Source organism: Porites lutea, chromosome 6 (assembly GCF_958299795.1).
Source record: "Porites lutea chromosome 6, jaPorLute2.1, whole genome shotgun sequence".
NCBI classification, from domain to species: Eukaryota; Metazoa; Cnidaria; class Anthozoa; order Scleractinia; family Poritidae; genus Porites; species Porites lutea.
In genome coordinates this window covers 25,393,123-25,411,782 of record NC_133206.1, presented here as the reverse complement: position 1 = coordinate 25,411,782, position 18,660 = coordinate 25,393,123, and the positions used below count along the sequence as shown (strand labels likewise).

Genomic DNA, 18,660 nt, shown 5'->3' with positions numbered 1-18,660 from the left:
ATTTCAGGGAAAGACTAATATCATCTTATCATCTTTTCTCTTCAGTGACCTCAGTAAATTCATATAACTATAATTATTAGGACAAAGTTTAACCAACAAGGTCTTTTTAAAAGAAATCAAAGAATTTACTTTTTTCTTATCATTTCATGAAAAGTCAAAAGAAAATTTTCATCCATTAAAAGAACATTTGTGCAGCAGCTATTAACTGAATAATCACCAAGCCTCTTTCCATCCCCTGTGGCCAAATTTATAAGTGGGTGTGTAATTGAGAAAGGATGTTGTATTTTTATGTTGATGTCAAACTTGAGATACAGATTTGACATCCTCACTCATGGTTAATATTTCTACTTATTGCTGTAATGGTATACCAGTTTAAGGCGAATCAAAACAAAAGACTTACATCAATCTTAGCAGTTAACACCGGATCATGTGTTCCGCCTGAAGCAGTGGCACTCAGTCTCAGCTGCATCAGATCATTGATATCTGTAGTTCCTTCTTTCAGATTGTATGCACAGTAACTTATGTTTGGTGTGATCTCTTCCACCCTCTGAACATACATGCCACGTTGCTCATCAGAAAATGCTCCAGCCAATTTTTCATAGATTGTTCTATATTGATCAGCAAATACCAAAGAAAAACAAAAAAACAACACTTAGAAGGGGGAGCTGTTCATTCATTGATCCGTGCTGTGCAGTAACCGATGTGTGTTTTCATTTTCATCATAACAAACAATTACAGGGATCATTGTACACACAAAAATGGAATCAGCAACTGTTGTTATTGTTATCAATCTACTCTTCCATGGAGTGGTTCTGGAAAGTGAATACTTCACAGGTATAATTATTATTATTATTAATTATTATTATTCATTAAAAATATTCCCCCAATTCTGATTGGCTAAAGGCACACGCATCATTCACCATAACCAGTTACTGATGACCAAATTTGGAAGAATTTTGTGTTTAACGAGGAAACAACGTTCAAAATGCAGCCCACTACAGGTTAAGGCACCGTTACCGAGAAGACCTGGGGACGAGGTTGAGTTGTTTTGGTTGTGGAAAAAAAATGGCAGACATTTCACTCGTTTCAAGAGTAAGAACTACAGCTGGAACTAGGCAAAACAATAGCTAAAAACATGGCAAAATCAGCAAGAAGACAACTCGGAGGGCGACATCTGCTATTTGAAGAATATTTGCAGAGCTGGACAAACCTACAAGTACACTATTGACGATGAACTTAACATTGATGCAGGTAAGCATGTTTTAACAATGTTTTTAAACTAGGAATTATTTTGAATGAATAATAGAGCGATTATTATCATAAGCCCAAAGGAACTGTTAGGCAGTCAAACCGCTACAGCAACCCTTCAAAAAGAGGATTATTTAACAGTTCAATGTTCCTGACTTTACCGGGTATGTTACGTGTGGATTGATCTCAATTGATCACCCAAATTATGGCCATACAGTGTAGCTGCCATAAGGAGGTTCCAGCCATGATCCTTAGATTATTATAAAGATATTCTGAAAAACTGGTTGCTTACAACTATCATTAGTGGTTGTTACACATGCAGGTTGTACCGTATTATTTAGGCTGGTTTTCAATAATGATATTAATTCATAAAACCAAACTACAGGATTAAAATACTACTGGAAACATCATGCTCCTTAACAGTGTTATTTACATACTGTATTTTCTCCACTTATCAATGGGAATTGGTCAATATATCTACTACAACAAATGACCCTGGCCAGTCACAAATGGCAATGAAAGTCTAATGATCCAATCAGAATCACATCAAGGTTTTTTCCTAGACAGTTTAAATACATGTAAAACTGGCTGTGAAATTTACACATTATTACTATAGAGAAACCAAAAATAACATGTATATTAATGCGTCTTTGATCACTTGTTCTATGAAAGATATACAAACTGATCACTCACTTAGCTTGGCGAAACAATTCAAGAGCTTCTTTCCAATTCTGCAGTTCAATGCTCACACTGCCTTTCATAAAGGAGGCATATGCCTGTTCAATAATAAAAACACAGCAGTCATTGATATGGTGAGCTAATATTACAGAATTCATAATTAGGTTGAGTATGATCATCGGGGTGGACATAGTCCTGAATACGACTGTAACTGCAGTCAACTACTAACTATGATTGCATCATGTAATTTAAGCCCTTCAGCATTTACGCCCTGTGTTTTCTTAAGTAGATCATTTTTAACAAAAGATAAAATACTCTGCATTGTGTGTGTCAAAATAATTTGTGAGCATCTTTAAAAACAAGTACACAGAGAATAGTTGGTAGGGTGATTTGTGTTAGTTTTCTTTGTTAATTTTTTGCACTTCATGTTAGGTTAAGAGTTAGCTTGTCACTTGTAGTCATTTGTAGTACTCGATATCTCACCTTTCATTTGTTGTTTCGTCTGGATTTTATATTTCGTTTAAGACCCATTTGTTGTTATATATATATTATTCAACTTTATTAGTAACTTTAAAGAAAAAAAAACAAACTTACATGATATTTACAGTACAAGTAAGCAACAATAGACAGCTTAATACACTGTCTTATTACAGTACATAGACAAGTAGAAAGGGACCAAAAAAGAAGAGAAAAAAGGAAACAAAAAAAGGTTTTATACTGTGCACACAGACAAAGGTATTACTACAGAAGAAAGTTTTACTGAGTAGAGAAGATTTTTTTGAGCTGCCTAAAAAGCATTTTCATTTGGGATGAGGGGAACACAGTCTTATCAAGCTAAGATTCTATTTTAAGCTGAACAATTAACTTGAATATAAATTCGGATGCAGTAGCTTTCTTTTGCATTGTTTTGCATGCGTAGTGCTACTGTTTTACATATAACAGAGGAAGACACAATTCCTTTATCTGTTCATCAGATAGACTGATAGTGAGAGGCATGTGATGCCATGGCAGCCAGACGTGCGCTTTAAGCTCCAAGGAAAATTCGCCTCCCTTGCCCTTTAAGCCTCTTTGGAAACCACTGGTGGGTTACTGCTTGCTATCGATGACTTTTTTAATGCTACTATGTCTACAAACACAAGAAAAAATAACGGGGACCGTGGCTCCAGCCCTGAAGTAGTTCTCAACTTAGCCACAAAACCAAGCATGGTGGCTGGAGACAAAGAAGAAGTATTTGAAAATTGCTCGGAGGAAGAAGACCCAATTCTGTTGGAGCTAAAAGAAATGCTGACGAATATCCAAACTTCAATTTCAAGCATCCTGAAGGAAAATGCCAAACTCAATAAAGATAAGGCAGAACTGAAGTAATCTCTAAAATCTAATCAGCGGGAACTCAAGGAATTAAAAGCTTCTTTGGCTCTGGCTAACACACAGAACTAATTAAAGAAAGAACTAACTGCAATGAAAAAGAAGCTACAGAAACAAACAGAAGAATCAGAAAGGCTAATAGAAGCCCTCAACAGTGCACAGTGACTTCTCAATCAAAGCCAAGAAAACCCAGGCCACCTTTCATTATCAGGAAAGCACGGAGAAACTACTGCAACAATTTCATACAAGTGAACAGCAACAACCAGCACAAACTGTTCAGTTCTGCCAAAATGCTGTTTGATCACTGTGTTAGCAGATGACATCAGGAACTTCTTTACCCAGAATATCAAACACATTCGCACTGAACTTAATGCAGCTGCTGCTGGCTCTAATCCACATTTGGAGCCACCCTCTATAAATGGTCTAAGCTCAGTTTAACTCGTTTACAACTCTAAGTGATGATGTCATGTACTTAATCATAAAATCAAGTACAAAGCCCCACTCCTTGGATCCCACGCCCATTCCCAAGGTGGCTGCCTGGATGTCCACTTGCCAGTTCTCAACAGGATGTTAAATCTGTTGTTACAAACAGATTGTTTCCCTGACAGCTGGAAACAAGCCAACATCCACCCAACGCCAAAGAAACCAAGAGCTGAGGTGATAATTAACAACCTATGCCCTATCAGTAACCTCTCTTTGGCTTTTAAACTAGTTGAGGAAGCTGTATTCAGTCAAACTCATGATAATCTAACTATTCTATATCTTGACATAGAAACCAAGCTAATGAAGGTTATGAACGACATATTGCTCAATATGAACCAGCAGTGAGTCACTTTCCTGGTGCCACTCGACCTCAGCACGGCCTTCATTACCACTCACCTTGTGATTTCACTTGACCATCTACACACCCACTTTGGCATCTCACGGCATGTGCACTCCTGGTTCAAGTACCACCTACACAACAGATTCCAACCCATTATTTATCGACAACAGAACATCGCAGCGTTTCGAGGCAAAGTATAGCATTTCAAAGGGATCCTACATGGTCATCTCTTGTTAGTCCCTTATGCAAGCAAGATGATCACGATTATCAAAATTAATGTCATCTGCCTGTTGTCTATGCATTTCTTATGGTGATGGCACACCAATGTTTGACTCGTTCAAAGCAAACTCCAGCGAGGGGCAATCAGTCGCTCTAGAGAACATGCAAAACTGCATTGCCAACATAGAGAATGGATGCCATTGGACAGGCTTAAGTTAAATAATGATAGATATCATTAATAATAATAACAATAATGATAATAAATTTTATTGTAATGATGATAATAAAGACATACTTATATGGCTTGTTTTCAAAGCTCATCAAGACGACAGCAACTAGTGAAAGTTAACATTGACTCTTTGCAAGTCAGTGACTACTACTGCACCAGTTAGCAAAGTAAAAAACCTTCATTCAAAGCCAGTTTGATTGACAGTTAAAGATGGACACACAGATTGATAACATTTGAAAAGCCGCTATTCTCCACTTGTATAACAAAAGAAGAATAAGGAAGTTTCTCAGTTTTAATTGTACTCATATGTAGGTTAATGCCTTTGTAACGAGACATCTGGACAAATGTAACAGCCTATTGCGTGACCTGCCTAATAACCTGTGGAACAGGCTCCAACAAATGCAGAATGCAGCTGCCAGGCTGAAGTGCCACAAACACAACGCACAACACACCTACAGCACTAAATACTAAACACTAGACACTAGGCAAGCGCCACCTGAAGAAACCAATAAGAAAAAGCTACACTAATTTGGTGGAAGTTGTTGTGAAAGCGTGGTGATAGCTGAAGTTCCATCAACGGCAGGAGAGGCTCCCATTTGTTATTGTGGAAGAGGAGTTTGTTATTTTTATTTGCAGCGAAACGTTCGATTTGGTATGTTTTTTTGCATTTTGCAAATAAAAGGCTAGTCGAGAAAGGTGATTTACTTAACTTTGAAAGAAAAATCAGATATTTACTCTCAAGAATAATATAATTAACAAGAATACTGTCATCATCATCCGAGCAAAAAAGGCCAAATAAAATATCTTTAATGTCGAAGTTGGTAGAAACTAGGTCTTGCGATTTAAGAATGGTCTTTAGCTCATTCCAGAAGGTGTTAACCTTTCCGCAGGTGAAAGAGGAAATGTTCTAGTGTCTCTTATTCTTCATTGCAGAAGAAGCATAATGGAGTTTCAGCTAAACCAAATTTGAACATGAAATTTGTGTAACAGATTCTGTGAAGTATTTGTATTGAAACTCTCTTAATTTTGTTATTTTGAAAGGTAATGAGTACACTCTTTCCCAGTCTAATAGAAAGGTCTTAGTGTTGAAAATTTCGTTATATTCTTTGATAGCCGTTGGGTCGGAAGGGATTCGAGAAGAAAGCGTTTCACACAATAATTTAGATTGGGTCTTATCTGTATAAATCTTTTTCCCTTTAACCCATTTGAACCTGAACCGCCCGTAACCGCCCGTGCGGATCCAGTTCCTTTCTACCCTTTGTGACGTCATCAGTTTTAAACCGTCAAGGACAACTTTCTTCGCCAACTTGTGCAGAGTGAAGAGATCTTTCAAACCATACCAGAATGAGCACAATTCAGTCAAGGACACCGGAGAAAGAAGCAAAAAACCATGTGACGTTGACCTGTAAATCTCCATGAAAATCTTGTTCCATTGCTCACCTACCTTTCCTTTCACCTAATCCTAAGATCCTAAAAGCTTTCCTAAAAACTCTTCCCACAAAAATGAAGCCTACTAAATGCCGAGCAAGAGAAAAAAAAATGAGGCAAGAAAAGCGAAAAAAGAAGGGAGGAGAGAAATCGAAATTTTGCTTTCTGCGCATGCCCGAACTTCGCAAGCTGATATTTTGCATCTGGATCACTGAACGAGAATCAATACACATGAACCTATTATTCCATAGGAATTGATTTGAAATCTACGAGACTGAAGAAGGATTTATGGAGTTTAGGGAAACCCACGACACGATGCATTCCTTGTAGAAGTCAGGGAGGGATATAGGTAACTTCGAGTAGTTAAAGTTGCAGTGAAACAAGAATTTGCCCCCCACCTGGCTGAGATAAAAGTCTAAGAGACACTTCCAACTGGCTGTATCTGGGTTTAAATACCTCTTTATACACATTAACCTTTGGGTGACAATCATCGAGTTCAGGTCGGGCATTATAAGTCCGTCTTTTTCAATTGGGTTTATAAAAGCCGGACGTTTAACTTTGTCTTTCCCTTTCCAGACAAAAGAAAATAATAGACTGTTAATTTCCTTAATAAATTCTTTTTCACTTGATCAATGTTAAACCTCTCTCCAACCCTGCACGGATTATCACATGTTGCTCTCGCTCATCTGAAGCAATAGAGCAGCTGCACTGGCCGACTCTTTCCAGCAGACGCTCTTACCACAAGGATAAACTCGTTTTCCTCTGTCTTCACTCATTACTTTCTAGTTATTTTTCATTGTATTTTACTAGATTTTCGAACATTCACGATTATTCCACAAGGTAAAGTATGAGGCTATCCCAACCAAATGTTAAACAGAATTTTGGGAAAAGGACCTTTCTTTTTACTGGGCGCAAAAATTTTCAACAAACTCTCTTTAAACATTGTTAACAGTGAAAACATTAAAACATTCTGCCGCTGAGCAAGACATTTCTTTTTATCATAACTTTGATATTTTAAAATATTTTAGGCTTTAAATGTGATTTTGCATTGTATTTTTAGGCTTTTTAATGTAGTTTTTAAATTCTATTATTGTATTTTTATTAGGCTTTTTAAATGTAAAAGTTCATGCAAATTCTTGATGTAAATTAATTGTTTAAGATACAGGGCCCCTATAGAGACTAGCCTTAGAGCTGAATGGGCTACCCTGTGTAAATAAAGTTTTACTTTACTTCACTTTGGTGCAAAGGTTTCACCCATTTTTTTCAAGGAATATAACAGATTCCATCTCTTCTTTTCAAAACCAACAATTTAATATTATCAAAGTACACAAATAATTTTCAAGAGAAATATATTAAAAGAAATAAATTTGCAAGAAGTCAGATAATTATAAGTTACAGTCACAATTCGCGTTCGATACTTGGTTACACATTTTCTTTTCAAGGACTTACCTAAACCTTGTTTTTTTTTTTGCTTACAAACATTTATATTTAAAAAGTACATAAGCTGTCAAGATTGAAAAGCTAGGAAGTAATGACAGTTTTAATTTTAGAATGTACAAGAAAATGGAAACTATAAGTGCGCTGTTAAAACACTTGAAGAGCTCGAAGTCAGACCAATAGCATACCGAAACGATCAGTCAAGGTTTTCTCAAGTTTTCTTTAAGTCGCATTTTAGGCTCGTCCTGCACTAAGCTAAGATCACGCTCTACTTTCATTTCGCTTGGTAAATAAAATGTCTGGCGGGGAAGGCGTCGGAATAAAAAAGTCTCGCATTCAGTATAGTATGTGCATACCTGAATTACGTGTGTTTGCGAATAGACCAAATGTTGTTGCATGTGCTTGAGAAATTTACGTTCACATGATTGCCATAGGGACCAGGACAACACCAGGACCTTCGAGGCCACATACCTTGCCTATTAGTCGGCAAAATAAAGGCATCCCAAGAGAGTGGACAGATTTAGCAATAACCTTGCTATACAGTTTATAAAGTGCTGCTGACCACCCCCACCAAGATCACACTTTTGCCATATTGTATTTTGCTCACCCGCAAAAAAACCATTACCAGCTTTGCACTTGATAATTTTTATACCTAGACCAATCCTTGTCTTTTAAGGAACATGTTACTCAGCTGAATAAAAAGATTTCCAGTCAACTTGGTTTGTTAAGTCGGGTACGTAATAACTTCACGGTCTATGCAGCTGAAAGAGTCTTCACAACCATGATACTTCCCAAGTTAGATTATTGCGATTTTGTTTGCAACAACTTAGCTCCTTCTGGATATAATTCTTTAGAACAACTTCTAATGAGGGCTACAAGAATTGTTCTGAAGGATACCAATCTTAGTCATCATCAAATTTTATGCCAATTAAGTTGACAGTCCCTTAAGGCGCATTCTACTATGCACAATTTTTGTTTTTAAGTGTCTCCATAACATTACTCCAGATCTTTTTAAGAATTATTTTATTAAGTCTTCACATGTTTATTCCACTAGGCGTAATGGTTTAGATATTTTAATTCCTTAAGTCCGTACAGAATCTGCCAAGAAAGGAACACTTTATACTGGAGCCCAGGCTTTCAATAACTTGTCACCCCATCTGAAGGAAGTTGACTCTATAGTGATTTTGAAAACACAGCCTAATGATAATCATTTTTTTTAGATTTCTGGTAAATATTTTGGAGTTTTAAAAGTCTTAATTTACGTAGTTATATAATTCTTAGTTTTTATCCATCAACATTGTTCATAGTTTTTTCATTTTCTGATAGTTGATCTGTTAGTTATTGTTTCCTTTCATTGTTAATTTTATAGTTGCCCAGGGCACCCATTTATAACAGCTTCAGCTGACAGGTTTACCCTGGTTAAATAATTTGTTATTATTATTATCATCATTATCTATGAAAAAGCAATAACTATAACGTGAATTTGCTCTTACGTGCATTCTGTCCATTGTCCTAAACAGACTAATAGAATGAAGGTTGATGTCCTAAATAGGGTATTTATTTTAGGAGTTTCTTATCTTAAACAGGGCCAGGGTTTCAAACCTTCAGCGGCTCAACTATACTCAAATACTAGTCAAGAACCACCCCAGGACTCTGGCCTGTCTTTGTTCTGCATCCTCTTCTACCACACCAATCCTACCCTCCCATGTCCTCTTCCACAGTCCTCTTCCACGTCCATGTCATCTTGACCCTCCACCACCACTTGTCCTACTCTCTACCCCTCCTGATCTTATACCATGCACTCCTCTCCTTTGACCTCCATCAACTGTTTGACCTCTCTGGGTTGTGTGAGCCTGTCCACAGGGCCTCCCTCCTCTTCCCCACCCTCAGGTGCAACCTGATTCGGTTTGAGTATCGTTCTCGCTCTCCACCTCAGTGCCATTGGAAGAATCTGATTAGGAACAAGCAAATTTCTCCACCAGGTGAGAACCTCTTCATGGGCATTTCAAAGACAGTGATGAACAATGGCCAATACGCGTAGGTTATTTTCCTTGCACCAATCAGTGCACCAGTGTTGATTCAAGAGAAAAAAATTCAACTATGCTGAGTTGGAAGCCAAGATCTTCATCTTGCCCAAAATGATGTCAAGTGTTGCAGAATCCCAGCATGTAATGCCTTTTTACTGTAAGTAGACTAATACTTAACTGGCTGGAATCTTCGGTAGATTTGTCACAAGTGAATCCATAATTAATTTAGACGCACGTTTTATGTCTGTTTCTATTCGTGCATCAAAGAAAACCTGTGTTGGGTTTTCAAAGCTGGGTAAGATAACCCTGGGTTTGGGCAAAATTGGAATTTAGAATTTTAAAAGCTTGAAAGGCAAATTCAGTTTCATTCATTTTCTCTACAAATAATTTCGAGAAAATGGCTATGAACAAAAGAAATTCAAAAGAAACCCAGATTAAAATTTAGCCCTAAGTTAGCGCTAATTGGCCTATATATGACTTGTAATCAACAATTCACTGAGGCATAATGACGGATAAGTCACAGCTAGTTGATAAGGTTGTTTCATGTCCCGGTGAAAAACGGAATTTAGGAAGGGGAAAAATAGCACGATATGAGTGCAGATGAGGGTACAAAAAGAGATACGTACCGGAAAATGAGTTCTTTTTTCTTAAAACAGTAAGTATTTATGGCAAGTTTATGGTATGTAATACTTTAATGAATTCACTGTTGTAGCCTTGCAACAAGAAAAACCATTGTGAAATGTGAGTTTCGCGTAGGAAAAAAAGTAGCAACACACACCAAGTCAAGTTTTCAAGCACACTCTTACGGTTCCTCGTACTCGATGACAACTCGAAGTACAGAACTGCTGAGCACTACGACATGAAATGGCATTTCTTCCTGCTTCCCTTAAGCAAAAGCCTGTACATGTAGACACCGAGATATCATCGCGTCCTGGCCGTGCAGCCACTTCAATGTCTCTTTCCTCAATTTCATCGAGAGTAAAGCTCATATCCATGACGGTGGGAAAAAAGAAAAATCATTATTTCACTTCATTTAAGACTTAACGAATTGAAACATTTGATGAAGTCTTACATGACGAAAATACTTTTCAAAACAAAAACCCAAAACAAACCATTGGGCCCACGCAGTACAGACTGGAAGGCAACTTTAAGGACATCCAATCAAAAAAGAGGCAATCAGAAGAACGGTTTCTGACTGGCACTTACGCTTGTTTACCATTTACCACAAATTCCCAGAAATTCCTGTTCGGGTGTAAATGGTAAACGTTTTTTTGGTTCGTCCTACTGGAAATTCTCGGGACAAATGGAAATAATGGTTGTTTACCATTTACAAAAAGATTATGGGAAAATCCAGTTTGAAAGTAATTTAATGGCCGGAACATGACTTTTTGGGGAGCAACAAAACATCTGAACAAGTAGCCCTGTTTTTCCGGTAGGAATATTCCAAAGAGAAATTCATGTTCCACTTCTTCAACGCCATCTTTGATACCAGTTTCAGAACTTCATGGTCATTTTCTGGTAAATGGAACTGATTCGTACAAATGGCAAACGCAATTCTGGGGCGAAATTTACCAGTCATGAATTTTGTGTCTCGATTATGCGCGCGTGCGAGCGTCATCTGTTTTTTCTTGAAAAGACAATAGACCTGTCATATTGACTCAACAAGATTTCCTTCCGGACCACACCACCGACGGAGATTTGTCGTTTATATTCTTGAGTAACATTTTAGACTTTCGAAGAAGTCTTTCATCTTATTTAAAATTTGGGCTCGCCGCACAAAGACTCATCGCGATTTTATCGCTAGCAGGGCCGTCTTGGAACTCGAAAATCTCTTTCCGCTCGCTTTAAAAACAGATTTTCTGATGTGAAACTCGTGTCAGAGTTCAATTGTTCCAAGTCCAGTCATATCTGCCTGATTTGCTCGCGTTCTAGCCTCAAATGTTTTAAAGACATAAATAAAAATGCAATCTCAACGCTATGAATCAACAGTCAAAAATGATATTATTATGACTTCATGGAAGTACTTTTTCTAAACATGTAGCACCTGTTTGTTTGATTTTGTCGGTAGGGAGATTAAAAGTTTACTAACGCGTCATTGCAAAACATTCTGCTTCACAAAGCTCCCCTCAGTCACATCAATGTTCTCAATGGTTTCTTTCTTACAGTCTTTATTGTTGCTGTTTCATTTCTGCGTATCCCTTTCACAATTATCTGAGCTTGTATGGAAGCTAGCAGAAGAAAATAAAAAATAAGCCTTCAAACAGGCATCAAAGCACTTCCCATCTTTTGGTCCTCTGGCCAACGGCAATAAAAGTAACACCAAAAAATCTAGATTTCGCCCAAATCGAAACTTAACAGGAACAATTATCATTCATCTGTAATCCTGAGAAGTTTTAGTGCAGTATTGAACTCGGCCAAGCGCGATGCAAACAGATTTTTCAAGGTTCTCTTACTCTCCTCGCGTCTTTTGATTTTGCGACATCCTATTCAAAAATCAAAGTCTGATCCATGCACAGTAACGGGATACTGTTCCTGTAAACCGTAGACCGACCAGTCTGCCCATGTAAATGGTAAACAACCTCTGAAAAGGTAGTCCCGTTTTCCTGATTGGGACGTTCCGAATGGAAATTTGTTTACCATTTACAAGTCTCTTGAGTTACGTACTTGTTTCATGTTGTAACTAGAATCCAGGCTTGTGCGGCGCGACAATCCTGAAATTTTAGGCAAATGGTAAACGACACCTGCCGTTCTTACTGAACGAAAATTCACAACCAAATTTCTGGATTTTTTTTATAAATGGTAAACCACCATGAATCTTGCTATGAATTTATTTTGACCGTTTTGGCTCAGTTCGCTTGTGCTTGTGATGTTGAAGCTGTAGCGTGAGCTTGCAGCAGGGCAGATTGTTATTGAACGGTGTTAACTAAACCTTTCACAACTTCGCTGAGACCGGCAACAGCGCCTTGAAGTTCTTCGATAGCAGCAGGCATTAGTACTTGAAATGGATTCTCCACCACTTTTGTAGAAGGATTTGATACCAGTAGAACTGAGAACACAACACTTCACTACAAGAGGGACTAATTTATTTTGGTAAAGAAGCTAAGCACGTGTTAACCTGGAGTGGTTCAGACCGATTTTAGACTTATCTACCTCATATATAACAGCATGAACTGTCCCACTACACTCATGTTCTTCAATCTTAACTACCAGTGTCTGATTTTTTTTTTCAGGGAAATCTCTGGGACTTCCTTTTTCCAAACATTTTTCTTTTGTCTTCTCACTCATATTCAGGCGCCCTGAAGGATCTGGACCCAATTCTGGTGTAAGGGAAGTCTTTAAGAGCTATTCTCACCAACTTCCAGTTCCTACGAAACATTTCCATATACCAATCGTTATGGTGTCTCACGCATATTACAGATATGGTGACAAATAACATCACAGGCCCACCAATGTCAACGTTGTTTGGAAGTACTATTTAAGAGTGAAACATCCAGTGTGACCATATGTCACGTAACAAATTCTGATTAGCAAGCTGCAACCTGCAAACTACTCCCTCCAGGTGAATAACATCCTCCATCCTTCCCCAACTGGTCGTGATGAGAGGAATGGACCAAATAGGGGATTGGAGTCAATCAGAAACAACAAAATATTTTGAACAAATAATCATTAATAATTGTCATAAAAACCATGAAGAGAATACAGAGGTCTTAGAGAATGGATATAACCACATGTTTCAACAATGGAAATGATATTATTGTAATAAGCAATCCTGATACCTCCTTTTGGCCAAAAGTCATTTTTATTACAAGTAAACCCCTTATGCCCCCTTTTGGTATTAGAGATGCAAGTAAATGCTACAATAGGATCACCTTTTACCATGAAGAGGGATATAAAGCTATAAAGGACCTGAAGTAATACTCGAAGGATTGTGAGAAACATTTAGGCCAAAGTGACCTCTGATAAACTGCTAGTTTGCCTGTGAATCAGAGAGGGGATTTGATACTGCGGTCTTTTTCAGGCTTGCCTTCAATTAGACCTTAATTTTGGTTACTTTGGCAATGCTACATCTAAAGTACCTGGGACTCAAGTTTGGTTCTTGCATCACAGGCTTCAGCATGGCAGAGTTCCTCAAGCTGGCTTGCGTGACTTGCTGCCTTACGCAGTCTTCTGATGTAATGAAACTTTTTACGTAATTCTGTGTTAGCTAACAGTTTTAACTCCATGGCATGGCTCCACGCCCTCTCCGCATCCATCAGAGGAATATGTAGATACCTTGCAAACAAAACATAATTAGAGCATAACCATAGGTAACCCGGGCTCTGTAATAGTACCACAGTACGGTTCCAGTAAAATTACAGTGTTTGTATGGGGAAAAATATTATCCTAAAATTTGTAGGAAATACTGAATAAAAGTCAATGAAACTTACTCTGCAGTTAGTTGTTGTTGTCCTTAATGCTCAAACGAAGCTTCATGATAATTGCTCAAATTTATTTCCAGCAGGGGAGGCTAACTTTGTGCAAGATAATTTTTATGTATCAGTCCCTAGAAAGGTCACCCCAGGACACCTGGGATGGATTTGATTTGTACAGAGCCCAAGTCTCATTTTCTTGGCCGTGCACTGATCTGACCCGGCTACTTTGGCACAACAACTTGAGTTTGTTAAAGTCTGTTGGTTTCATTTCGCTAGCTGGGAAAGCTTCATTGGTTTCTATATCTGATGCTATCCTATTTCTACGACCCTAGCATGTTTATTTACTGTTGGAGTTCAAATTTTGTGGAAAAAGTTGAGTTGGAAAGGGAGCATGGTGGCCAAGATGCCATCTCGTGCCTCCTACCTTGTATATTATAATGTTTGGAGGGTGAATTTGAGCAATTTATCACAAAAATTTGTTTGAGCATTAATGACAACAACACCTAACTGCAGAGTAAGTTTCCTTGACTTTAATTTAGTATTTCCAAAAAAATTTTAGGATCTTATTTTTACCCCATAGTACAAACACTGTAATTTTACTGGAACCGTACTGTAGTACTATCACAGAGCCTGGATTACCTGTGCATCACGATACCTTTTAAGCCCTAATAAATTATCAAAATTAAAACTCTCATTTTATTGTCTGTTATGTTTACTTTAAAAGTATTACATAGTGTGTGTACTTATATTCATCTCTTGCGATTATGACTTTAGGAAGTATTCACAAAAACCTGTTGGGGGAGGGGGAATTGATGAGAAATTGGGGGTACCCCAAAAATTTAAGATGTTAAAAGGGGGATGATTTTTTTATTACAGTAAGTTCCAGGTTAGGAGGTGATGGAACGAGTGAGTAGGCGGGGAGGGGGGGTCAAATTATAGATATTTCAAGAGGGTTGGGAATTTGAAATGTTTGAATGAAACAAGTAGGGTCTTCTAAATTTTTTGATAATGAATTATTTATAGCTTCTCATCCTGAAGGCAATAATAATTATTTTTGTTGTAATAGTGGTGTGTGGTCCACAGAATTTTGCATTGCGGGGGCATGTGGACCGCATTAGCAACTTTCTTTCTCTGCCTCAATTTTGACCATCTTCTTGCACTTCACTTACAAAATAATGACAACAGAGCAAAGTAAACCTCACCAAGGATTCAGAACGAACTCATTGAACTTTGTGCAGATGACATCCGCAAATCTTTTATAAGACTGTAACAGAGCTCAATTTTAAGTTTTTGGTAAATGAGGCAACAGATGCTTCCACAATGGAACAAATCTCAATTTGTGTCTGCTTTGTAGACCAGAAAGATGAAGATAGCACCTTGGAGGTGAGAAAGGAGTTTCTAGGATTCGTAGAGGCAGAAAGCCCAAAAGCTGCGGTATTGGCTGAGAAATTTATGACAACTCAAGCAGAGTTCAGAATTGAAACCCGTAAGATGCGTGCGCAAGGCTACAAAGGTGCTGCAAATATGGCCAGGGTACACACGGGTGTGCAAGCAATCATAAGATAGTGTGTACTGGAAGCAGTGTACGTCCACTGAAAAGCCAATCTCTTAACCTTGCTATTGGTAACACACTGAAGGAACCTTTAGTACGCAATACGCTCAGCACTTTGTAAACAATGACATTCGCATTCGACTATTCGTTCAAGCGACTGCTAGCCTTTCAAGAATCTTTACGCCAAGATGTTTTAGTAAGAGAGGAGATGAAAATGTGCAAAGTTAAGAACTTTGTGCGAAACACAATGGGCAGGTGGGGCTGATTCTTTATACACTTTTCGGACAGCTTACCCCGTGGTAGTACAGTCACTAGAGACTCTTTCAGAAGATGGAGATGGGAAGGCAAGGGGGTGTTTGTGTTCCATCAAACAATTGATTTCATCATCACCCCTTCTGCTACTGAACATGTACTTTCTAACACAGTCTCCTTATAAAAGATGCTTCAAGGAAAGTAATGTAAATCTTATTGAAGCAGCAGAAGAAGTAAGTGTGGTGATAAATGTCATGAACACAGAGAGAAATGATCCATCAGTTTGGAAAGAGCTGTATGAGCAAGGAAAACAGCTAGCAGCCAATGTTGACAACACACAGCAACACAGAGCGAATAGAGACTTTAAGCAATGACTACGGAAGCGTCTATTTACAGTGACCGGAAGTAATTTTCCTGCCACACATCAATTGCTCAAGTTCGAGGTACCACGAGGGCTACAGCTGTCAAAACGTTGCTTTTTAATAAAAAGTAAATTCGCACTCTTTCATTCTTTTTCGGGATCATTACAAGTCGTTTATTTTGTCAAATGTAGGCAAACTCATGCTCACAGAGGAAAAAAGTTTGTCTTCATTTGTTTATGTCCTCAATAAAAAATGTGTAGTTAGGCATTTTCACATCCTGGCCATGCAGTGATGGCAAAGAAATGTTGATAAAACAATAAAATGCACGTGCAAAGTTGTTGATTTGCTAATTAAACTTATTGACTAGACGTACTTCGCTTCCTGAGTAAGTAGAAGATCACAGCGGGCCATAGTGTCTAGTACATTAAGTGTTTAGTTGCATTTTACATGCTTAGAACGCCAGTGTATGTTTGAAACAGAATCGCAATATATACGCATTTGATCCTTTTTCGGTCAACCCTGGAAATTTCTGAAGGTTCATGTTTCGATCATGAGCCTCAAATTTCAGTGTCAAGCATGACACCCAAGTGAAAAATACAGCCAAATTCACAAAATACAGTTGACGGGAAAGAGCATTTCATAAGGCATATCATTTTACCAGGTGGTGTGAGTAAGACTGACAAAATACAGGCAAGCCCTGAATTTGCCCAATAGTCTAGTCATTCTACGAGAAAAAAAGACCGAACCTTGAAGTAATTGCAACAGAATTTATTTTTGCCGGAAGTTATTCTACTGATGCCTATAAATAACATGTCAAAAGTCTACCAAACGTTTCGAAGGATAAAATGATGAAATTACAGTTTTATGATTGAATTCTTTTTCTAAATTCAAAATGGCTGCCGCGCAATTTATTCAAAATATATGCGTAAATTTTTACAGCAAACAGCTAAAAACAATAGGCGTAATTGGAAAACAAAATGCGTGCACGTGTTTAAATGTAAAGATTTGAACAACTTTTTGATCACATCGAAGAAATTTTATTTCGAGAACTGGAAAACAACAGTTTTCCTTGAATTAGTTCTCTATCAATAAGTATATATGTGTATCAGTGACTCTAAAGACTCTCGATTGTTTGGTTTGGAAAATTCTTGCTCCGTACAACTGCTCTGGACGATTCTCTGGCCTTCAAACTAACAAACTAAGTTCTTCGCTTCACAAGACATTTATTTAGACGAGTATTGGTAGAAACGCATTGTTGGACGTCCAGAGTGGTACTTTAGTGAAAAATGTCGTGTGAAGGTAAAGTATAGATGGTTAAAGATGTGGTTTATCGTCCGGTTAACATCACACGATGGAGTATTGTGTAATTTGCAAGGAATTATCAACCAATGGCCTCGAAACAGTGGAACTTAGGCAAAAAGGAAGCGATGGCATCAACAATGCAAGTAAACTACGTGGCGACACACTCCAAACTTTTGCAGGACAGCGTGTACATCAAAAATGCAGGCAGAAATACTGTCATGTAAAGGTCATTCGTTCCTACATAAAGAAACATACGGCTGATGAAGAAACATCCTCTAGTGCAAGTCGTACCCTGCGTTCCAGTGAACCAACATTTGATTTTGGTGAACGATGTTTATTTTGCAGCCAGCCTGCTAAACTTACGGGAAACAAAAGAGGACATGATGTTTTTCCTGTTAGAACATTAGATTTTCAAACCACATTAAACCGAATTTGTGAGGAGCGAAGAGACGGTTGGGCTGAGAAAGTGCATGGCAGAATATCTTTTTCCCAAGATCTCATTGCAGCAGGTGCAATTTATCACCAAGTTTGCAGTACCAATTTTCGGACGGGGAAGCAAGTACCGCTTTCTCATCAAACTAACGGAAGCAAACGACAAAAGAAAGGCAGGCTAACTGATAAGTCTAGGCAAGAGGCATTCTTGGAGGTTGCAAAATATCTTAAGGAAAACGATGACGAGCAGTTAACTGTGAACGATCTTATGAATAAGATGGCAGAATTCAACGACCAAGAACCTTACAGCGCACGGTATATGAAAGAAAAACTTAAAGAGCATTTTGGAGAAAACATCGTTATTGCTAGTATCAATGGTAAGGCTGATGTCGTAACATTTAGGAGTACAGCTTCGACCATCTTGCAAAATTTTTATGACGCTTCTAGAGATGCTGACCCTGAAGCCGATAAAATCAGAGTGATTAAGGCAGCTGCTGATCTCATAAAAACGGACATCAAAAGTAAGGACATCTCTAAAAGTTTTTATCCATTACCTGGAGAGATTTCGTCTTTGGATGAAAACTGCGCTTTTCTACCTGAAACGTTGTATTTGTTTCTGAGAACAATATTTAACGAAAAGAGTGCAGAGCGAAAGATTGCTTCCATAGGGCAAGCCATTATTCAAGCCGCTCGGCGCAGGGTCCTGATAGCTCCTCTTCAAATCGGCCTGGCAGTCCAAATGCACCACCATTATGGATCCAAATTTTTAATTGATTCCTTGAATAGTCATGGGTTTTGCTCCTCTTACACTGAAGTTAAGAAATTTGAAATGAGTGCGGCGCAAACAAAAGGCACAGATATTCCTGGTTTAACCCCTGGTCACTTTGTACAATA

General features: G+C 38.1%; 1 protein-coding gene across 1 annotated transcript in view; it reads right to left on the bottom strand.

The window, feature by feature from the left end:
* Positions 1 to 18,660, bottom strand: part of LOC140940135 (signal recognition particle subunit SRP68-like) — a 53,384-nt gene that overhangs the window by 18,326 nt on the left and 16,398 nt on the right. Inside the window, exons 4-6 of the mRNA XM_073389032.1 lie at positions 13,531 to 13,726; positions 1,942 to 2,024; positions 401 to 608 (exon numbers count right to left, since the gene is read on the bottom strand). Of these exons, the coding sequence (XP_073245133.1) occupies positions 401 to 608; positions 1,942 to 2,024; positions 13,531 to 13,726 (487 nt within the window). The remainder of the gene's footprint in view (positions 1 to 400; positions 609 to 1,941; positions 2,025 to 13,530; positions 13,727 to 18,660) is intronic.